The sequence below is a fragment of the Mustela erminea genome, chromosome 12 (genome assembly GCF_009829155.1).
Source record: "Mustela erminea isolate mMusErm1 chromosome 12, mMusErm1.Pri, whole genome shotgun sequence".
NCBI lineage: Eukaryota > Metazoa > Chordata > Mammalia > Carnivora > Mustelidae > Mustela > Mustela erminea.
In genome coordinates this window covers 63289534-63313853 of record NC_045625.1, presented here as the reverse complement: position 1 = coordinate 63313853, position 24320 = coordinate 63289534, and the positions used below count along the sequence as shown (strand labels likewise).

Genomic DNA, 24320 nt, shown 5'->3' with positions numbered 1-24320 from the left:
TATGTCCTCATTCATACACATTATTTGTTACTATCATCTTTCACACTTTTGCTTCTTTCCAAGACATTTACATACCACCCCTTCCCCATGGCTACGTATTTCAAACTACCTGTGTACTGCAACACACTGGAATTTTTGGATAAAGAAGCCTACATTTTAGATAATGTTTAAACTACATCCATAGGCTACTACTTCAAAAAAGAAAAAAAAAAGGCGCTGGAGAGCCCATATTTCCCTCTATTACTCTGACGTTTACTCCAATTAAGCAATCTATCAAATTACCATGCTATGCATGTCATTTAGTTTCTGCGTAAACAAACGCTTAAATGATGGAGGTTTATGCCTATACATAAAGGAGGTGAACTGCTCAGGTCTTAATTTTTCTGTTTATGCTTCAGTACATAAAGTGGTATTTAAAAACTTCATCCATTTGGAAAAATGGCTTAAAACCACCACACAAGTCAACACACTTGCAGTTGAAACTATTCCAGAAACCTAGTTATTTGAGTAGCTACTATTTTCTGCAGTGTTTAACTGATAACTAAATTTAGTGAACACAAAATAGCTTGGCATGTTATTCTGAAGTAAAGCAAGAAGGTGGCTTTATGCACTGAAAATATAAATAGGAGGCTTCCATTTGCTAATAATTCTAAACAAGCAGTACAATTAAAATTTAGTGTTTGCTAACAAAAGATCTAAAACTTCACTACAGAACCACCCTGTAGATGTCCCTTTTATTAATAAAATCCAAGTGCCAAATCTCATTACAGGGCCCATAATATTAAAAAAATTAAAAAAAAAAACAATTACCAAGTTATCTAGACTTTGCAAGATTAATCACTCAATTTCAGCAAATGAGAAACATGCAATGTGCAAAAGTTCCCAAGTTAACATAATAGGGATGCCAAGTGCTTTTCAAACCTAAATATCATAGTGAATTGTAAAGCCTCAGAAAGATAGAATAAGACTGATAAGACTCCAATTCCGAAAATTCTTAACTACCGTGCATCTCACCAAGATCCTCAAAAATCTCTTCTTCCAAAGTCCATAACTTAGAATGTCTTCCAAAATAGTCAGTTTTCCACTTTTCATTAGGCACACTATTTTGCAATTTAAAAATACATATCTTACACACATATCTTATACTTTCTGGCTTGCTTCAGTGTTTACAGTATTGTTAAACATACTAATATACATCGTTAAAAATGATCTTATAAATAATCTATTTCAACGTTCTTTGGCTACATGTACCATTCTGTTTTTTCATACAAGTGTCTTATTCAGAAAGTGCTTCCTGTGAGAACTGCTTCCAATGAATGCATTAAACTTGCAAAATCTAGCTTCCCACAATATATCCTTTTCTACCCTGTACTAGAAGTCCCATATTTACAAAATATTTTAAACTTTACAACAAATCCATTACCATATAAAAAAAAGTGCAATTCTCTCTCACCCCATATTATGGGGCGATGACATTCTTCATAAATTTCTACAGAATAGCAGCCTATAATAAGCAAATAAGGTGCTTAGCTTATGCCCAAGGATCTACTTTTTAAGTACGCTGGGCAGTACTTTTGTACAGTGGAAGAGTCAGTGTTCAGGCTACTGGCGGAGTGGCGCTCCAGTCAGGTTGGCGAGCTCTATGAGAGCAAGGGCGCCGTGCAGGCGCTCCCGCTGCTCCTGCAGCCGGCGCTGGGCACCACGCTTCTCGTCATCCTCCTCATCAGACTGAAGGTACTCCAGAGGGTCTTGCTGCTCCTGATCGGCCTTCTGAACGAGCTTTCCTTTCAGGGTGGGGGCACGCTGCTCTCTCGTTTCCCAATACCTATATGAAACGCATGCACATTAGCTGTATGTCTACACAACCTTTTCAAATGTTTATTTTTCTTTCGATTCTTTACCACAGTATTATTTTCTGTGTTTTAGTTTATAAGGCTATAAAGGAATTTCACACATACTACATGTATTTCCCATTATAGAGGGAAAAGTTCAGGGTCCAAAAACTGAGGGACTTGCTCAGATTTCCAAAAATCAAAAATGGGCAGTTCTGGGTCTTCTATTCCATTCCCTAGTCATGGGTTTTTGCCAAAAAAGGATAGCTGCCTTTAAGATCATATGTGAAGTGGATTACCGTAAAATACACAATAGTAGAACAAATATTATTTGTCACTTGTACCTCAATAAAGAAATAAACTTTAAAAAAAAGTAGACTAATCATTAGAAACCTATTTATCCTATTCACAGAGGGATGGTGACTTCTGACAGAGGTAAGTATGAGAAACTTGAAACCCACAGAATATGACAGATTAGTATCTATAACACATAGAACTAATTCAAAAATTTAAGAGACATCACCATTTTTCTATTACATAGCTGACTGATTAATTCCCTAGAAAAAATAGAAAAAATGTTCCACCTTGAAGTAAGTGAAGAAAGGTATATTTAAAGAACAATAGCACTCATACAAGTGTCCCATACAAAGACTTGTATATTTACATAGCTTTATTTGTAATACAGCAAACATAATGCATAGACTTGTCGAATCACTATGTTGTACACCTGAAACTAATGTAACAATGAGTGCCAACTATACTTCAAGGAAAAAAAAAAAACATTAAACTGAAAAAAAAAAAATAAATGAACTACAGATACAGTCCACAACGTGGATGAATTCCAAAATAATTACATTGAGTAAAAGAAGCCAGATAACAGAAGTACATACTGTATGACTCCATATGTATAAAAATTTAGAAAATGCAAACTAGTATACAGTAACAGAAAGCAGATCACTGTTGTCTGGGGAGCAAGAAAGCAGAGAAGAGCAGGAGTGATGAATTACAAAGAGGCATGAGGGAACTTTTGGAAGTGACCGCTATGTTCACCATCTTGACTGCGATGATGGTTTTGCAGGTGTACACATATGTCAAAACATATCAAATTGTACACTTTAAATGTATACAATCTATCATGCGTCAATTGTACCTCAAAACTGTTTTTAAAATCATACACACAAAATTAATACAACTACTAGATTTCAGGAAATCCAGATTTCTCAAACTGGAAAAATGTGGTCAATACTCAAGGCATAAAAAAAGACATGCAAACAGTTCAGTATGACTTGAAGGACAACTAGGAACAGAGAACAGCAAAGAAGCTTAGCAAGGTTGGCAGGGACCAGGCAATCAAGGACTTCAAATGCCATAATAAAGGGTTTAGACTTTACACTGAGTAGAATCCATCAGTCTGTCACTGAGTAGATGGGAGAAGGATAAAGGCAAAATGACCAAGAGGTTTCTGACTTGGACAAAATTAGAGTTAATGGGGCAGCAAGAGTCAGGCAGGAGGAAGGAGGGAGGAAGTGATGCAGTAAATAAGACAAAGGTAATGCTTCCCCAAGTGGAGCTTGCGGTCTAGCAGGGAGGATAGACACTGAACAAATAAATGTGTGATGAAGGTGTTGAAAGAGAAAACACAGTGTGTTGTAAAAGCTTCTATTAAGTTGGTCTAACCTTGTTTGTTCTTGGGGTTAGTGAGTGGGTTAGGGAAGAACTTCCTGAAGCGATGTTTGACCCCAGTAAGAAAAGAAGAAAGAGCAGAGTGGCTAAATGAAGAGGAAAGCAGCATTCTGGGCAGAGGGAGCCTGCAGCAGAGGCCTGGGAGCCACAGTGTGAGTGGTGCTGACACACAGGAGGCCAACGTAGCTGAGGACAGGTGCATTGCCAGGGGAAGGCAGAGCTACAGCAGAGGGATTCCAGACTTTATCCTAAGTGCAGAGGAATCTGAAGAAGTAGGAGGGTCCCAAACAGCTCATGCTGGTTTGTACACAAAAAACGACTTCTCAAATCAAAATACCTTTGGAGAAATTTTTTTTTTTTTTTATACTGGCCCCTTGTTGCCATTCAAAAAAATATTAAGCTGGGTGCTTTGTAGAACTTTACTTTAGAAGAACCTCTAGCCTGTATCCCAGTAATAATCAGCACATATGTGATACAAAGAAAAGGAAGACAGGCTGCACTGTGGAATACAATACACATAAAACATTCTTAGAAAATGAAGAAAATTCTTGCTTTTATAATAAATTGTGGGCTGGGCACTCAGACTAATTAGTATCATGTATTTGTTGTCTATCACACACCAGATCCTCGTGCCCCTCCTAGCAATTCTGCAGTTTAAGGAAATAAAGCACTATTTCACGTTACTTTATAAAATGTGTACAAAAGCAACTTATTTAAAATGAGAGAACTGTCGAAGCTCCCCCCATCAACCCATGTGCTAGGCGGTATTCTGCAGTGGAGTGCAGAGAGAACCTTACTTGGCCAACCACTCGGCGGCAGCCTGGTTGTCCACAGCCTGGTGCTTACTGAGAGCGTCTGTGGGCTCCTCCCGTTTCAGCCTGGCATAAGGGTGCTTCGGACAGTGGCGGTTTGCATGGGTGAATCTGCTTAGGCAGCCTTCAAAACATAGAGGGAAACACTAATCAGAATCTGGACATCCAGCAGACATGGAAAATGTTCAGTTTCCCTGGTATCCAAGAAAAGTAAATTAAGACCACGGGATTTAGCATTCTATAACTTGGAAGAGGGGAAAAAAAGAAAAACCACCCTACGGGGAAGCAATTCCTTCACCTCTTAGTTATGGCAACATAAATCCATCAACCCCACCAGAAAGTGATTTATTAACAAAAATGGTCAAAACCTCTGACTTAAAAATTCCCTTCTTGGAATCTATTGTAAGAAAACATTCCAAAAGATGAACAAAGCTGTATTGAGCTTTATTTTAGCTGAGGAAGCCGTGCCTCTCAGCTTTTTGGCAATAAACGAATTTTGAAAACAAACACTCAAGGGCAGCTGGGTGGCTCAGTGGGTTAAAGCCTCTAACTTCGGCTCAGGTCATGATCTTGGGGTCCTGGGATTGAGCCCCGCATCCGGCTCCCCGCTCTGTGGCAAGAGCCTGCTTCTCCCTCTCCTTCTGCCTGCCACGCTGTCTACTTGTACTGTCTATCTCTCTGTCAAACAAATAAATAAAAATCTTTAAAAAAAAAAAAAAGAAATTGTGATATGATTTAGAAAATCACTTACGAAAAGTGGTAAGAAATTACTAACAGTGGTACTAAAGTGGTAAAACCTCCCCCTTTATTGAAAATTTAGACAATGATGTGCTTCCTTCAATTTAATAGTTACAAAGTTTAAAACCAAAATAAAACCCTACCATAAAGCCTGTATTTACTTTTATAGATCTTTCTACCACCTCTAACTGAATATAATATTATTTTTTTAAGTAATCTCTCTGCCCATCATGGGGCTCAAACTCCCAAAGCCAAGAGCAAGAGTCACATGCTCTGCTGACCGAGTCAGCCAGGTGCCCCCTGAATATACTGTTTTTAACTGGCCTTGAAGATTTTCATCTAAAAAGAGTATTTTATTTACAAATCAATCATTTCCCAGAAAATGAGCATGGAACACAATTTAGAAAGAGAGCTTATGATGTTTTATAAAATTTAATCAAAATCTCTCCTCCTAAAAAACCCTCAAGTAAAAGATAATTTCACTTTTAACTCAAAACCAGTTATTACATAAACCTTACTCTTAACACCATACCATTTTCTGAACAAACAAAAGGTTTCTCTCCGGTGTGAAGACGCTGATGTGTTTTGAGCTGTCCACTTTGAACAAAGGCTTTTCCACAGTCTGGATAGTCACACAGATAGGGTCTCTCACCTAAGTAGACAAATATCATGTATTATTTCTGAGACAATAAAGTGAGAAGAGAAAGGGACAGACACTCAACCTCTGTATAGGTCATGACTCCAAACAAAAACCAAACCTGTCACAGCCTCTACAAAGCTGCAAGGGTTAATGCTAACAGCAGCACTTCCATGCTACCAAGCAGCTTTCCACAGGGAAGCACAGAAAGAATGTCCTTGGACCTTGAGCTTTTAGGTTCCCACATGGAAAGTCCTGAGGTTATCTTTGGCTTATCTGGTCATTTTTCTCCCCATGATCCAAATCCCTACGTCTCCCACACCTGCTTAGCCTCCCACCCGGAAGGAACCCTAGCGGACCTCTACTACTTGCACATCACTTCTGGAGGGCATGCCATGGAACACACTTGCTTTTATCATATGAACTACCCCCTAAATCACTGCAAACCCTAATGCACTCCCTGAACAAGTGAAAATGATCTGCTGACTTTCAGTGGTCCCCTAATAACTGCACTATAGCTACTGAGTTAGAGGGCTGAGTTTATCTTTACTTCACTCCTGACATTCGTTCATTCCATAAGGCTGTTTGTCATCTCATTCTACTTGAAAATCCAATCTTCTCTGCCCATTCAAGTCCTTCCAGTGCTGTCGGCTCTCAGTGACTTTCCTCCTACCTCCCTGTCACCTCCAAATAACTGAACTATGTTTCCCTTCGCGAACTTAGTATCCACTGTTGTTTATGTATCCCGGCACTCTCCTGATACAAAGATGTGTACGACTTTGTACTCCATTGCAATTCATACATACAACACAGTGCTAGGCTTGAGAAAGTAGCTTGAAAATCTTGTTCAACCATAATTAAACTTATTTTTTTTTAATATTTCTTTGATTAACAATTATGCACTGGTCCTTCCCAAATGATCCAAAGAACACTAACAAGTCCTCCCTAGTGTCTCATTATTTAGAAATGTAGTAAATGATTATGATAGTTAAACACAAATTAATAAAACACAAGATACAGGGAGTTATTTAAAATAGTAAGAGAAAAGTCTCTTACAAAGTGTTTACATACTGGCGCTTGGCCATACCATGCAGATCCTGGGCTCAGTTCTCTCGTGTACAGCATAGCAGGCCAAGGCCTGAAAGCACTGGGGTGACACATGGTAGATTGGAGGTTGATCAGGCCTGAGCCTCAGGGGTCCTATCATTATGCCACAGGGTCCTGAACCTTAAATGCACAAGCAACACATACTCTATGGCCTGTGAACCAGTTATTTGGGGATATTTCAGACTAATTGGATTTTTAAAAATCTGAAAAATTCTCAAATTCTCAAAACCAGATATTTCATTTAGTAATGGTTTTACTGAATTGTACCTAAAGTCCAAACCTCTTGGCCACCTTAGTTTTAAAATAATTCAAAATTAAAACTTTACCCTTTTTCAGGGATTTGGCTAAGAAAACTATATTCTAGCATATTATTAAAATGCATCTTTTCAAAAACAAAAAGCAAAACCAGGTGGTGACCATAAACACAAGTGGAAAAAAAAAAAGGCAACTAAGCCTTAAAAGCCCAAGCTCTAGACTAGTACTGCCCAATGGAAATGTAATGTGAACCACTTCTAGTAACCACATTACAAAAGCAAAAAGGAACAGGTGAAATTAATTTTATTTACCCCAATAGATCTGAAATATTATAATTTCAATATGTAAACAAGATCAAAGTCATCAAAGTTTATTCTTTTTCATATTAAGCACATTTTACACATACTGCCCCTCTCAATTAGACTAGCTAAATTTTAAGTGCTCAAGAGCCACATGTGCTATTGTATTGGCAGCTGTTACCCTAGACCCAAGGTGTGGGAGGTTGTAAGGCAGTGGTCATTGCTTTTTTCAGTGCCTCAGTTAACTCATCTGTAAATTATTAAATGCCATTATTAGAACCAAAAGCCTCCTTCTCCAGGGCCAACTTTCTCTATGGAAAAAACAAGGGCCCTCTCTGTTATTTCCTGACTCCTATCCAGTATTTAAAATATAAGTACAGTGTGTCGGCACAAAGAGAGATATGTGATAGTCCTGGGATAGTTACCTACAGCACATTTAATTCTGAAAAATTATATTTCACCTTAGATTAGATGGCTAGGCCAAACATTCTGATGGCACACTGAAGATTCTAGAAATTCTGCTAGACACTTGACACATGATGTTTTAGTATTTGGCCTACAAGTCAGTTTTAACAATTATATAGACAGCTAAAGGGCATATCAAGTAAAATTCAGGTAGGTAGAATGACAGAACTAAATTTAGCAGTAACATTCCTATGACCACTAGATTAATTACCATGATACCTTTAGAAGTCACATGGTACCCGTGTTGAGAAAACCATTTCTTCCTACCAAAAAAGAAATGGACTATACAATGCCTGTTTGAAAAAACTTCACAATAAGGAAATGTAAGGCAACTAAAATACTAATTTATAGGCCCAAACATCAAATCAGCTTTAAGTATTACTTTTACTTAACTTACCTGTGTGAGTCCTTTTGTGAGCCTGGAGCGATTTCTCCCGTGGAAACACCCTATTACAGATGTTACAACGGATTCTGCTGGATGAATGCTCTCCTTCATTTATTAGATCCCGGACAGTATCTGCTCTGGGTCTGCCACGTCGGATTCCATCCTATTAACAATTTGTATAAACATTAATGTAATTTCCTGGATCCACTCATTAAAGTAAAATATCACAATAAATCACTTTTAAAATTGTTGAGTGACATCAGTGAAAATGGTAGAGTAGGTAGTTCTAAAGCCCCGTCCCACCACAGATCACTGAAAAATCGAACAAACTGTCAAAATCACCTTTATCACAACTCCAGAAAACAGTTAGAGATTTACAGCAACTCAGTCAACACTGAATCGAGAAGCACGCAACGTGAAACAGTAGGAAAACTTTGCAGCATTTTTACTGCTTGCCCTTGCCTCTCCCTGGGGTCCACAGTAGGCTTAAAGAGCCTTCATTCTCAATATGAGAACTTAGTCCCTGGCTCCAGGGAAAGTAAAGCAGACCTGATTCTAAAAGTATTTGGTTTGTCTGTCTTGACCTGTCTGACAGCTACTTAAAGAACCAACACAAAGTCTTTTGTCTTTGCTTTACCTAATATAGAACTCTCTTAGGTCAGAAAAGCAGTTAAACAGAGAGCATTGCTCAAAAACCTTATAAGGTTGAGGCACCTGGGTGGCTCAGTGGGTTAAAGCCTCTGCCTTTGGCTCAGGTCATGATCTCAGGGTCCTGGGATGGAGCCCTCCATCTGGCTCTCCGCTCAGCGGGGAGCCTGTTTCCCCTGTCCCCTCTGCCTGCCTCTCTGCCTGCTTGTGATCTCTGCCTGTCAAATAAATAAGTAAAATCTTAAAAAAAAAAAAAAAAAAGAATATGCATGACTGAAAAACAAAAACAAAAAAAACAAAAACCTTATAAGGTCAATAATAACTTGTTGTCCCCTGGGGCAAAAGATTTCAATTGAGACAAAAGGACACATCAAAAGCCTGGGAGGAAAAGCTGGAAAGAGTTTCTTTGGGAAATTAGGGCATTGAAAACTGCCCTGGTATCCTAAAGATAAAAATTAAGAAAGCCACACACTTAGGGCAGGAAGCATGCTCAGAAAAGACCTGATAAGACCCTAAGTTTTCACCTCTGACTGATCCTCTGCTAGGCAAAAGAAGGAAATGAAGTCTAAGGCAGAGTTGTAATGAGTCTAAGCACTGAAAGAGAGCTATAACACAGAGCCATTTCTGCAAAGTCAAGAGTTTCTTCCCTTTCAATTTTTGGCTCCAGGCATTCAAGAAAATCTCTAGCAATGTTGAGCTGACTACAAGCTAATGAAACAGCAATTTAGATAACAGTCACAACAAAGAATAGAGTTTACAAAAATAGTTTAGAAAATTCACAAAACAAATATTTACAACCCACAGGACACAACAAAAACAAACTTTGAGGGAGAAGAATCTGTTTTCCAGAGTCACCACATTACAATAGTCAAAACATCCCATTTTCAACAAAACGTTAATAAACATGTAAAGAAATACACGTATGGTCCATACATAGGAGAAATTAATAGAAACACACCATGGGGAAGTAGACACTGGTCTTACTAGACAAAAACTATGGTCTTAAATATGCTGAAAGAGGTAATGAAAACCATGGATGGACAAAGGAAAAACAGGAGAACACTTTCAACAAACAGAAAATATAATAAGGAAACAAATTAAAAGGGCTCCTGGGTGACTCAATCGGTTGAGCATCCAACTCTTGATTTTGGCTCAGGTCATGATCTCACCATCTTGAGATCAGGCCCCACATCAGGTTCTGCACTTAGCAGGGAGTCTGCTTGAGATTCTTTCCCTTTGCCCCTTCCCCTGCTCACTTGCTCTTTCTCTAAAATAAATAAAACTTTTTTTTTTTTTTGTTAAAGAAACAAATTATAAAAAGAAACCAAACAGAAATTCTGGAGCTAAAAATTACAATAAACAGAATGGAAAAAATTCACTAGAGAATTTGAGTGGCAGATTTGACTGTCAGGAAGAATCAGCAAACTTGAAGATAGGTCAATTGAAAATATCCAGCCCGAGGAACTGAAAGAGAAAGGAATGGAAAGAACCCAAGACACCTGTAGGAAACCAAGGGCTACTAAAACAAAAGACTACTGGGTATCTGGAACTTATAACAGCAGAAATGTATTTCTCACAGTTCTGGATACTGGAAAGGCTAGGATCAAGGCACTGGTGTGGACAGGTGAGGGCCCTCTTCCTGACTTGTAGCTGGCACCCTCCAGCTGTGTGTTCACATTGGAGCTCTCTGGAGTCTTTTTCATAAAAGTTCTAATAATCCCCTTCAAGAGGGCTCCACCCAGCATTAGGTCAAAATGTCAAAAGACAAAAGGCAGAGAATCTCGAAAACAGGAGAAGCAATTCTCAGGTACAAAGAGTCCTCACTAAGATTAACAGCTGATTTCTCAGGAGAAACTATAGAAAGCAGTAGGGTGACATGTTTAAAGTATTGAAAGGAAAAAAAAAGTCAACCAATAATCTTACATCCAACAAAATTATCCTTGAAAAATGAAAAAGAAATTAAGACATTATCAGATAAACATAAGCGGAGAGTGTTCATGGCTAGTAGACCTACCATACAATAAATGTAAAGGGAGTTCTTCAGGCAGAAATGAAAGGGCACTAGAGAGAAACTCAAAGCCATACAAAGAAATAAAGAACTTTGGTAAGGGTAATTACATAAGTAAACACAAATGCTAAAAGTTTTGTATTTTTGGTTCATAACTCCTCTTTTCCTTCTATATAATTTAAAAGACAAATAAATGCCAGGTGCACCGGACTAGCTCAATCAGGGGAACATGTGACTCATAATCCTCAGGGTCGTTAGTTCAAGACCCACACTGGGGTAGAGATTGCTTAAATATATAAATAGATAAACTTTTTAAAACAAGACAAATGTCAAACATATTTTTTAAATTACAAATCCATGTTAATGAGAACATAATATAAGAAGATGTAATTTGCAATTATAACAAAGAGGGAGAGAGAGAGCTGGATAGGAGCAGAGTTTTTGTACACTATTGTAGCTGAGGTGGTACTAATTCAAAATAGATTGTTTTAAGTCTAAGAGATTAATTGAAATTCCCAGGGTGATCACTTAAAAAAAAAAAAACCTAAAAAATCAAAATAAGAGAACAAGAATGAAAATAGTATGCTACAAAGAATAAAATAAAATAAACACAAAGAAGGCAGTAAGAGAGGAACTGAGAAACCAAAGAGGTATAAGACATATAGAAAACAAATAACAAAATAGCAAAAGTAAGTTCTTCCTTAACAGTAATCACTTTAAATGTAAATAGCTTAAATTTGCCTATTAAAAGGTAGAAATTAGCAAAATTGATTTTTTTAAAAAATGATCCAACTATATGCTGCCTACAACAGACTTCTTTAAATCCAAAAACACAAATAGGGAAAGGATGGAGGGGCTCCTGGATGGCTCAGTACAGCATGCAATTCATGATCTCAAGGTGGTGAGTTCAAGCCCTACCTTGGGCCTAGAACTTACTTTAAGCGAGAGAGGGAGAGAAAAGATGGATAAACAATAAAAAATAACAATTGCAAACACTCACTCACCTAACAATAGAGCCCCCAAAATATGAAGCAAAAATGGACAGAAACTAAAGGAGGAGTTCAAAATAACTGAAGACTTTCACTTTTAATAATAGATAGGATGACTAGACAGGTGAACAGAGATACAGAAGACTTGAACAACACCCTAAGCCAACTAGACCTAACACATATATAGAACACTCCACATAAAAACAGCAAAATATGCATTTTTCTCAAGTGCACATGAAATATTCCCCAGGAAAGACCATTTGTTAGCCCACAGAACAAGTACTGATAAATTTTAAAAGACTGAAATCATCCAGTATCTTCTGGGACAAACATGGAATGAAACTATAAATAAAAAACTGAAAGAAAAATGGAAAATTCACAAATAGGTGAAAATTAAACACAGTCTAAACAGCCAGTGGGTCAAAGAAGAAATCACAAGGGAAATTAGAAAATACCTTGACACACATGAAAACAGAAACACAACATATCAAAACTTAGAGGATACAGTTCTTGGATCGGAGGGCTTAATAGATGGTAACAATGCTACCCAAAGTGATGTACAGAGTTAGCACTATCCCTATTAAAATTCCAAAGCCTTTTTTTTTTCAGAAATGGAGAAAGTGATCCTCCAATTCATATAAAACTACAAGAGGCTCCAAATAACCAAAACAATATTTAAAAAGAGCAAAGTAGAAGGACACATATGTCCCTATTTCAAAACTTACTACAAAGCAGTAACAATCAAGACAGTCTGGCTCTGGCAGAAGCAAAGTCACATAGACCAGTGAAAGAGAATTGAGAGGCAAGAAAGAAACCCTCATTTAAGGCAAACTTACTTTCAACAAGGGCGCCAGGAACATTCAATGGGTAAAGAACTGTCTCTTCAACAAATGATTCTGAGATAACTGCACTTCTACATACAAAAGAATGAAGTTGTATCGGTACCTCACATGATATTAAAAAAATTAACTCAAGGGGTGCCCAGCTGGCTCAGTCAGAAGAACATGCAACTCTTGATCTCAGGATAATGAGTTTGAGTCCCACACTGGTACAGAGTTTAATTAAATGAATAAATAAACTTTAAAAATTAACTCGGGGCACCTGGGTGGCTCAGTCAGTTGAGCAGTCAGCTCTTGGTTTTGGCTCAGGTCCTGATCTCCTGCTTAAAGAGTCTCTCTCCCTTTGCCCCTCCCCCCACTCACGTGCACTCTCTCTAAAATAAATAAATCTTTAAAAATAACTAACTCAACGTGCATCATGAACCAAAATGTAAGTGCTAAAACTCTAAAACTCTTCAAAGAAAACAGGGATTAATGTTCATGAGCTTGAATGCAACAATGGATTCTTAAATATGGCATCAAAAACATAAGCATCGGGGCGCCTGGGTGGTTCAGTCGTTCAGCGTCTGCCTTCAGCTCAGGTCATGGTCCCAGTGTCCTGGGATCGAGCCCCACATCAGGCTGCTTGCTCCGCGGGAAGCCTGCTTCTCCCTCTCTCACTCCCCCGCTTGTGTTCCCTCTCTCGCTCTGCCTGTCTCTCTGACAAATAAATAAATAAAATCTTTTAAAAAAAAACAAAAAAAAAACAAAAAAACATAAGCATCAGGGGCGCCTGGATGGCTTAGTGGATAAAGTCTCTGCCTTTGGCTCAGGTCATGATCTCAGGGTCCTGGGATCGAGCCCCACATCAGGCTCTCTGCTCAGAGAGCCTGCTCCCCCCTACCCACTCTCTGCCTACTGTGATCTCTCTCTCTGTCAAATAAATAAATAAAATTTAAAAAAAAAACATAAGCATCAAAGAATAAATAAGCTGGTCTTAAAGTTATAAAATATTTGCACATCAAAGGGCTTTCTCCAGAAAGTAAGAAGACAACCTTACAGAACAGGGGGTTAATATTTGCAAATTATCTATCTTATAAGGGTCTAGTACCTAGGATATATAAAGAACTCTTAAAATTTAACAACAAAAAGACAAAAAAAAATTTTAAATGGGTAAAGATCGGGGTGCCTCTGTCAATTAACCATTGGACTCTTGATTTCGGCTCAGGTCCTGATCTCAGGGTGGTAGGAGTAACCCCCATGTCAGGCTCTGCACTCAGCTGGGAGCTGCTTATGATTTTCTTCCTCAGCCCTTCCCCTGCTCAAAATAAATAAATAAAACTTTTTAAAAAAATGGGTAAAGATCTTAAATAGGAATTTCTCCAAAAGAGTTATAGAAATGGGCAGCAAGCTCACGAAAAGATGCCCAAAATCATTAGGGAAAAACAAATCAAAATGAATGAGGTCAATTATATCTCAACAAAGCTTGACAAAAAAAATTTAAAAAAAGGTTTTTAATTTTTTTAAAAGCACAGTTAAGATTACTACTTCACACCAACTAGATTATACTTAAAAAGAGAAATAGGAAATAAAAGTGGTTTTGGCAGAAAGATAGAGGAATTGGAGCCCTCAAAAATTGCTAGTGAGAATGTAAAGTGGTTCAGCCACTACAGAAAAAAATATTTGAGTATGATATAATGTCATATACATACACATAGCCAATAGCATGGTATTCCTCAACAGAAATGATACATGCCACAGGGTAGCTAAACCTCAAAAACAATATGCTAAATGTAAGAAGCCAGACCAAAAAAGCCATATATTGTATAATTCCATGTAATGAAATATCCAGGATAGTTAAGTACATAGAGACAGAACACAGATTGGTTTCCAGAGACTGCCTGTGGTGGGGAATAGGGACTAACTGCTTAATGAGTACAGAGCTTTCTTTTGAGGTAATGAAAATGTTTTGAAACATGATATGTAGATGGTGGTTGCACAATATTGTGAATTACTAAATGTCACTTAATTACACCTTAAAGTGGTTAATTTTAGGTTATATGAATTTCACTTCAATTTTGCTTAAAAACTAAGGAAATCTGAATACACTATGGATGTTAGTTAATAACAATGTATCAATCTGGCTCATTAAGTGAAACACATATTCTCTGTTAATGTAAGAAGTAAGCAATGGGAAAACAGGGTTTGTGATTTATGGGAACACCCTGTACTATCTTAACTTTCCCATATATCTAGAACTAATCTAAAATAAACATTCACAGGATGCCTGGGCCGCTGCCTTCGGCTCAGGTCACGATCCCAGGGTCCTCGGATGGAGACCCGCATTGGGCTCCTTGTCCAGCAGGGAGCCTGCTTCTCTCTCTGCCTCTGCCAGCCACTCTGCCGGCTTGTGCTCTCTGTATGACAAATAAATAAATAAAATCTTTAAAAAAATAAAATAAAATAAACATTCATTTGGAAAAAAATCTTTCTCATTTCCTAGGTTAGGTTAAATTTTATACGTACAAGTTCTATGAAAAATGATAAAAGGATTATGTACAACTACATTCAAAATGAAAATGCTTTTACTGCCTGCAATATAAAAAACCTAAAGCCTTCCAAATGTTTACAAACAATAGGCCAAAACCTTGATGGATAACAATAAGCTCCAGGAAAAATTCCATTCAATTTTCACTTTGAAAGAAAAGGCCAATCTCAACATGGATGAGTTATCTTATAGGATAAGTCATTTTTAAAAAATTCTTAGATATTAAAATCTATCTCCATAGCAGTCAACAGATGGAAGCAATCTAAATGTCCATTGGAAGATGGATGAAGAAAAGGTAGCATATACAAAACAACGGAAAATTATTCAGCCTTAAAAAAAGAATCCTGCCAATGCACTATAACTTGATGAACCTTAAAAACAACATGCTAAGTGAAAGAAGATATTACAAACACACACACAACAAATTCTATACGATCCATTTATATAAGGTATCTAATTAATCAAACTCTTAGAAAATAGAATGGTGGTTGCTAGGGACCGTGGGGAAAAAGAAATTCATTCAATGAATACACAGTTTCAGTTTTACAAGATTAATAAGTTCCTGAGATCTGTTACACAACAATGTGCATATAGTTAACACTAAAAAATGATTAAGATGGTAAACTTTGTGGATTTTATTTTTGGTTTGGGTTTTGTTTTTTGCCATCAAAGGAAAAAAAGGGAACGTGGAAAGGTACTACAACAGATAAAAATATTCACTGCCCCTCTCCACACTATGTGTAGGTACCAATGAGGTCAACTTGGCCACATCACTTCTTTTGGCCAATAAAATGTGAAAGGAAATTATATGTATGTAAGTAAAAGCCTTAAAAAGCCATCACATCACATATCAAAAATGATACATCTAGGGCACCTGGGTGGCTCAGTGGGTTAAGCCGCTGCCTTCGGCTCAGGTCATGATCTCAGGGTCCTGGGATGGAGTCCCACATCGGGCTCTCTGCTCAGCAGGGAGCCTGCTTCCTCCTCTCTCTCTCTCTGCCTGCCTCTCTGCCTACTTGTGATCTCTCTCTGTCAAATAAATAAATAAATAATCTTAAAAAAAAAAAAAAAGATACATCTAATAAGTGGTTACTACCCAAACTTAACACCCAAAAAAACAATCTGGTTAAAAATGGGCAGAGGGGGACGCCTGGGTGGCTCAGGTGGTTAAGCAGCTGCCTTCAGCTCAGGTCATGATCCCAGGGTCCTGGGATCGAGTCCCACATAGGGCTCCTTGCTCGGCAGGGAGCCTGCTTCTCCCTCTGCCTCTGCCTGCCTCTTTGTCTGCCTGTGCTCACTCGCTCTCTCTCCCTCTGTCTCTGGCAAATAAATAAATAAAATCTTAAAAAAAAAAAAATGGGCAGAGGACCTGATCAGACATTTTTCTAAAGACATACAAATGGCCAACAGACAAATGAAAAGACACTCAACATTACTATTCATCAGGAAAATACAAATTAAAACTACAATGAGATATCATTTTACCCTCATCAGAATGGCTAAAATCAAACAGACAAGAAATAACAAGTGTTGGGACGGATGAAGAAAAAAAAGGAACACTACTGGTGGGAATGCTAACTGGTGGAGCTACTGTGGAAAAGAGTATAGAGGTTCCTCAAAAAATTAAAAATAGAATTATTATCTGATCCAAGAACTCCACTATTAAGATATTTACCAAAAGAAAACAAAACACTAATTCATAAAGATACATACAATCAGCATTATTTACAACAGCCAAGATATGGAAGCAACCCAAGTGTCTATCCATAGTTGAATAGATAAAGATGGTTTATACACACACACACACACACACACACACACACACACACACACACAGAGGAACATTACTCAGCCATTAAAAAGAATGAAATCTTGCCATCTGCTACAACACGGATGGACCCAGAGGGCATAATGTTATATGAAATAAATGAGAGAAAGACAAATATCATACCATTTCACTCATATGCGAAATTTATGAAACTGTTATGAAACAGATTCTTAAATAATAGAGAACAAACTCATGCTTGCCAGAGGGGAGGTAGATAGGATGGGTGAAAGAGATAAAAGGGATTAAGACTGCACTTATCTTGATGAGCAATGAGAAATGTACATAACTGTTGAATCATTATAGTGCACACCTGAAACTATAATACTGTAAGTTAATTATACTTTAATTTTTAAAAAACCTTAGTGGTACAACTCCTGTGCTATGAAAGATCTTTTCCCAGTATTTTTTTTTTAAGATTTTATTTATTTTCTTGAGAGGGGAGAGAAACAGCAGGGAGGGGAAGAGGGAAAGAAACCTAAGCAGACTCCTCACAGAGCGTGGAGCCAACCTGGGGCTCGATCTCGTGACCATGAGATCATGACCTGAGCTGAAACCAAGAGCCTGATGATAAACCAAATGAACTACCCAGGCACCCTTTCCAGTATTTTTAAATACATAAAAACATACTGTTGCCTCTATTATACTTTGAAATAACTGACTGTTTAGTATCAAAATTTTTAGATTATCCATTACTGTTTTCTGTTCCTAGTTAAAATATATTTTTTCAAGCATGTTTAATGGGGGGGGGGGGCATTGAGTATTTTAGAAGTTAACAATTTGACTGCTTCCCAGCTCAAATCATGTATTTGCATTGAGAAATAGAGAGCTAAAAAAAAAAAAAAAAAAAAAAAAAAAATACAGTATAATACAACATCCTAGCCATATACAGGTAAGGCTTCACTGAGTGTATCATTTCAACTGAGAAAATTTAGTAAGGCAAGTAATCATCTGACGCCCTAAATAAATGATTAAAGAGCATCTTTTAAATATACATACAAAAATGAGCTGTGTTAGAGAAGGTCCTTTTCATTTTGGCCTTAGCAATAAAACCATGTTTCTACGTACATTTTAACAAAAACAGAGTGTTAACTAACTCATCAGCAATCAAGTATACCTATAGTCTAATAGACTAATCTTGTCAGGACTGCTTGATGGTTCATAAAACAAAGTAAAGCTAACAAGAAATGCAACACAGGGATGCCTGGGTGGCTCAGTTGGTTAAGCATTCGCCTTCTGCTCAGGTCATGATCCCACAGTCCTTGGATCGAGACCTGCATCGAGTCCTGCATCAGCCTGCTGCTCCCCCTGCTTGGGCCCACTCTTCCTCTCTCTCTCACTCTCTAACAAATAAATACATGAAAAAAAATTTTTTAATGCAACACATTTTATTTATTATGTGGCAACTCCTGTGAAATAAGCTACTAGAAAGAAGCAAAATAATTAAATTGCCAAAAATATTGGCATACTTAGGTAAATTTAATTTTTAAGACAGAACTTCAGTACCACTGGAAGGTAGATTAGTGGTTTTCAAAGTGTTTTCTGAAATAATACATGATAAATGTTTTGAGTTTTCAACGTCAATAACTATCTTTAAAAAGTTATTTAATAAAATTTGGGTCATTTCTCAAGCCACTTAGAATAACATACACATTTACTGAGATTTTAGAAAAAGTTATATTCTAACTGGGTATTCATGAGATGATGGAAAAAACTAAAAGTCTTTGACACATTTTTATACAAAGTAAAATTCAAATAAAATGTACAAATGCAACCTAGAAGGAAAAGAAAAACAGGTCTCACAGGAAGGCATATATACCTTGACAAGAAAATGAAAAAAATGTTAATTGATCACTTTTCCCCTTTCAAATTCAGGTTAGATCCAAATACCTTTTGACTTTTATATCTGCTTCCTCATTCTATTCCCCACCTTGTCCTATCTGCACAACTTTCTGAGTCTTAATTTTCATTTGTCTGCTGTATTTTGTGTACCCTCATAAAGCATTTCAGTTGAGATACAATAGGTGTAAATAGTGTGTACTTCTTAAGTCTGCTTTCATCAGCTTGATACAAAAAAAAAGAATAAACCCCTAAAGCCAATTCACTCATGATATATACAGGAACAATATCACATAGGGATTGAGAACAAGGGCTTTGGAAGATTCCAATCAGTTCTGCCACTTACCATAAGATGTTAACTAAATTTAATCTTGGGGACTCTCTTCTCTAATTCCTCCAAGTTCATATGGTAAACAAGATAATTAAAGAATTCAAAACACAATACAGAGCCCAGCAGTTTGCTATGCCAGGCAAAAAATGATAGCTACTATATTAACATGTTTAACATGGTGCTGACCAAAATTATCTGTATGAATCTGCTATTTGTAAGACTATGTGCGGTGTACAGGGGACCAAAGGAGTTGGTGGGATAGGCAGCTGTCAAGTCCTGAAAAGTGAATGGTATCTGAGGCTATGCACAGAGAAGCCGCACTACACAGGTCCCACAATGAAACAGTAACCTTCTGAACTTAGTCTGAGTAGAGGGTACAAGGTGCAAAGGCTTGGAAATAACCTATGGCAGAGAGAAATTAGACTTGCTCCCTTCCCTCCCCTCCTGGAATTCTACAAATAAAGAGAAAATAGTGCTAATAATTATACACCAACAGTGCTAAGCAAACTTTTGATGAGGGGCCTAAATAAGTTGGTGGATGACGGATATTCTCCCCACAGGCAGGGGAGGCAGTGTAGAGCAGGAACAAACAAGAGAGCAAGCAAGAGCTCACACTTGGTTGTGAGGCTCTCAGATGTTAACACCTCCCCTGGGAGCAGTGGCAACAAATCGACAATAAATAAACACAAATGTGGTCCTTAAACTCACAGCTGTTATCGCCTCTAACCTGTATACCGAGAGAAGGGGCTAGGAGAAAACAGGTTACTGGTCACCCATCTTTCCATAAAATAAAGATTCAGACAGCACCATTCACCCATGATGCATGTAGAGATAAAGAACTACAACTAGTTTAGAGAAACAAAACAAAGTAAAGTAGGATGGAACTCTCTATCTTTAGAGTGTGCTGATCACAAATGAAACTGGTTAACATCCTTAAATAAAGGTATATACCACACCTTTCCCCTCAAGAAGGGAAAGCTAAATGAATGAATTTTTAGAGCTGTAGCTCAATTTCTTGTATTAACTAAAGAACAAGTTAAAATCAATTTATCGGGGCGCCTGGGTGGCTCAGTGGGTTAAAGCCTCTGCCTTCGGCTCAAGTCATGATCTCAGGGTCCTGGGATCGAGCCCCGCATCGGGCTCTCTGCTCATTGGGGAGCCTGCTTCCTCCTTTCTCTCTGCCTGCCTCTCTGCCTACATGTGATCTCTGTCTGTCAAATAAATAAATAAAATCTTTAAAAAAAATAAAAAATAAAAATAAATAAAATCAATTTATCCAGTCATTCTGAAATATGACTATGAGGAGAAATAAAGTGAAATATAAACCAGACTTTTTGAATTTCTGGCATATTTTACCTCTGAGAAGAGGCAGACAACAAAGAATTAAAATTCAAACCCATGCAGTGTGTGAGCAACTTTTATGCAAGGTGTATGAAATTAAGTTTTTTAGGCCAAAAAGAACATACTTATAAATTTCATTCATCTATTATATATAATCCAAAATTTATTATTATTATTATTTGTAAAATAGTAAATGCAAAATCTTCCACAATTATTTGTGCATGTATGCTTTTATGGTTCTTAATGATAAAACCTAATTTTTTAAAAAGCTAAATATCTCAACACAGGAAAATATCTAGACTACCCAGCAATCTTACTAAGCCATCTTGCTACCTAGTGACAGCAACAGTGATTGTTTCCTTCACAAACTAACTCAGCTCTGTTAGAACTAAAAGTACACTGCTTGTTCTTTCAAATTTGTTTCAAATTTTTACTGAAGTGCCCTTCAAGAGCTGAAAGGGTGTTAAAGAACAGTTTAATAACTTTGTAGTTCTTTCACATTATGCCGCTAGTAACAAAGTGTATATCAATTTCCTCAGGGCTCAAAACACATGGAGTTTCAAAATCTTTGCTACTGCAAGTAAACCTGTTTCAATTTATAGATACAATATTTACCAATATAGGCACTTATCCACTGATTTATCTGTAGTCAACTACTTTTCTGACACAGCCATTTAACAAATAGAACGTGGATATTAATCTTCTATTTGCACAATTCATTCATTACACAAGTTTACCAAGCACTTTTATTCAGTATTTAGAATGTGCATTATTAAAGTTCAACAGTCTTCCAGAGAAAATGATTCCCTTCCTCTAGGAGGTCACGGTCTATAGAGATAACTATATTTCAGCAGAGAAGCACTTTGAATACATGCTTCAGGATCAGGAGCCACAAACACTCGACCATAGTCCCAGCTCTCCCACTACCTAGCTGTACGACCTTGGGGAGGTCCCTTCACCAATCCCTCTAATGCTTAGTTGCCTGATCCGTAAAGTACAGACTTGAACCAGAACCAGGTAGTCACATCTTTCCCAGCTCTAAACAGCGTGAGAGTGCGGGCAATTCCGGGTTAACGACAACAGCGTCCCAGTCCATTGGGTGCTCTCAACAATAGCCAAGCAGTACGCTGGATGAACGAACGGCAGAGAATGCCCAACTTCTGCTGAAGATTCCCTTAAGCCCCTTCTCGCTCTTCGGCCATCCCTGCAGGGCATCTTTAGTAATGCCGGGGTATCTGCGCGGATGCAGCCGAATCTAAGCAAATCCCTCCCTTGCTGCACCTACAGGAACAGCTGAAGGCTCGCAGCCCCTCCAATCCTTCTCCAGCCAGACAGGACTCAGCGGTCAGCCGAGCGTTGGTACAACAGAAGACCTGCCTGCTCGGCGACCCCAGACTGAGCGGCAGCTCACTGCACCTGCTGCTGAGGGGCCTCGGGTCAGCCCGCCTCCCCTCCGCTCGCGTCACGTGACCGCTGCCCCGCCTCCCCCCGCGGGGACCCGATTTTGGCGCGCGGCAGTGACGTAAGCGTCCTGTCACCCGCCTCCGCCCCCGCCACGGCCGGAGCGACCTCACGTTTTAAACTCGGCCCCGCCCCACCCGCCGCGTCCGCCGCCGGCTCCCTGGCCGCGCCGTTAACGGGCCCTGGCTGCCCCGCGCCCCGCCCGCCCGCCCGGCCGCCCGCGCCGCTCACCTTGAGGTGGCCGCTGTCTGGGCTGCTCGCTTCCTCCTCGTCCTCACCTCCCGAAGCGGCGGCGGAGGCTGCGGGCGGGGGCGCGCCCCGGCCTCGGAGCCCCGGGTGCTCGGCGGCTGCGGGCAAGACGGCCGAGGAGGCGCCCCCCGCGGCCCCGGGGCTGAGCGTCACATTGTGCGCGTTCTCGCCCCAGCGCCACGGATACACCATGAAGTCGCTGAAGCCGGGGCTAGTGGGGATGAGCGGCGGCGGCGGCTCTGGCTCCCCCCCGCCGCCGCACGTGGGCTTGATCGGGGTCGTCCTGATGACCGACACCAGCACCCGCTTTGGGGAGTCGTGGCAGAAGATGACGGGCGGCGGCTGCGGCGGGTTGTCCGCCATCGGCCCCTCCATGCCCCGGATCATCGCCCGATCAGCAGCTCCGGCAGCCGCACTCCCTGAACCCCGGTCTGGCCCTTCGCTCCGCTCTGCCGCGCTGCTCCCGAGTCGCCGGCGCTCAGTCCCGCCGGCTCATGGCTGGCGGACGTTTCCCGGAATCCTCTTGCGCGGCTGCCAGCGAAGGAGCGGCGCGGCTTGGCCGGCCCTCGGTGGCCAGCGCCAGACCCCAACCCTGGGTCAGGCCGCCCTCGGCTCTTTGTACTCCCTAACGCAACTGCAGCGGCGGGAAGCTGCGGGCGGCCTGCCTTTCGGTGACAGGAAAGCAGGAGTCCTGCGCCGAGCCCCCGAAAATAACAACCTGCCGCCTGGGTCACTGCTTCGGCTTTTCCCGCGTTACATTTCGCGCCTGGGCGGAACCAATCACCGCGAGGCCCCTGCCCGGTGGCCGCAGCGGCGAGTGACAGGTCGCGCGAGCCAATGGCCGGGCCTGGACTTCTTTCCAGTCGAGGGAGGCGGAGCCGAGCCTGCGCGCGGGTCCTTTCTGCCACGCCATTGGTCGCCGTTCTTATATTTTTTTCTGCCTCGAGGGCCAACTGCGTTCGAAAACTCGCGGGGAGCGCGCGACAACGGCAGTCGCCCAGACACACCCGCCAAGGAGCCCCGCCTCCACCGTCCTTCTGCGCGGGTTGTCAGTGTCGGGGGTGCGGGCAGGGGCGGGAGGCGAGAGAGTCGCTCATTGGAGGGGCGTCGTCGAGGGGGCGAGGCCGGGTGGGTGGGGGAAGGGGAGAAGGTCGTTGGCCGGCTGGGGCGCGCGCCCCGCGGCCCCGCCCGTCAGTCCCGCCCGCCAGTGGCTGTTGGGCAGCTGTTCCCGCGCGCCTGGAGTTTAAAGGGCTTGGGCCCCCAGCCGCCCGCCCTGCCACGGGTTCTGCGGGACCCAGGCCTCCCTTCTGCGCGTCTCTAGGAGACGTCCAAAGGTGCCTAGTTTCCTAGCCGGTTCCATCTGCCAAACCGTTGACTTCGCTGATCCTGTCCGCGCCCCGCAGCTTCCCCCGCGACCCCAGACTGAGGTGGGCATTTGCCCTAGCCTTCGCCCTCCCGGTCTTTGGTTCCCCCTCAATAAATGGCGTAATTAAAGAAGCGGTTTCCAGAGTCTACAGGTGCTGTCCACAGTGCGGAGGGGACATGAACGCAGCATGCCTCCGCTCTCACACCCGGGACTGACGCCCCGAGGACCCCTGCCCTCTTCTGAGGCTGTTTTCACGTTATCCCGGAGCCTGCCTTCATTCTCGCGTCTGGTAGTCTGACCCACGGAGCGCCGGTGGGGCTCAGAAGCACCGCGCAGCAAAGGATGGGGCAAAATGAAATGTCCAGCCTCATAGTCACTAGAATGAGAAAGAAGTGACTGTGTCTGTTTTGTTCTTTGACGCATTGCCAGGGCCCAACCTGACTCACGGTGAGCCTTCAATAAATATTTGTTGAATGAATGAATGAATGAATGAATGAATATCCAATAGTTAGGGTTACAGTTGGTAATTAAATTGGAACATGCCTATATTATAGGTTGCTGTGCAGTGCGTGTGGGAGAGAGGCACACAAATACACAGCTATGTCTAAATTAATTTAGCCAAATTGTTTAAAAACAAATTTAACCTACATGAACAACTTCTAAGATGATTTCAAGTGATAAAAA

The 24320-nt window shown here is 40.4% G+C and overlaps 1 protein-coding gene across 1 annotated transcript; it reads right to left on the bottom strand.

Annotated features, from left to right (window-relative positions):
* Positions 1-1481: 1481 nt before the first annotated feature.
* Positions 1482-23112, bottom strand: ZNF367 (zinc finger protein 367). The gene is made up of 5 exons (XM_032308239.1): positions 22253-23112; positions 8226-8376; positions 5598-5717; positions 4313-4451; positions 1482-1825 (listed from the first exon to the last, which is right to left on the bottom strand). Exons 1-5 carry the CDS (start codon positions 22655-22657, stop codon positions 1603-1605), a joined length of 1038 nt encoding a protein of 345 aa, XP_032164130.1. The 5' UTR covers positions 22658-23112; the 3' UTR covers positions 1482-1602.
* Positions 23113-24320: the final 1208 nt, after the last annotated feature.

Excerpts from the sequence above, each read along its gene's own strand:
- ZNF367 (XM_032308239.1), bottom strand. The coding sequence starts at position 22,657 with ATGATCCGGGGCATGGAGGGGCCGATGGCGGACAACCCGCCGCAGCCG. Across the intron at positions 8,377-22,252 it reads CAGACAGCGGCCACCTCAAG|GATGGAATCCGACGTGGCAG; the intron begins GTGAGCGGCGCG and ends AATTGTTAATAG. Across the intron at positions 5,718-8,225 it reads TCACAAAAGGACTCACACAG|GTGAGAGACCCTATCTGTGT; the intron begins GTAAGTTAAGTA and ends TTGTCTACTTAG.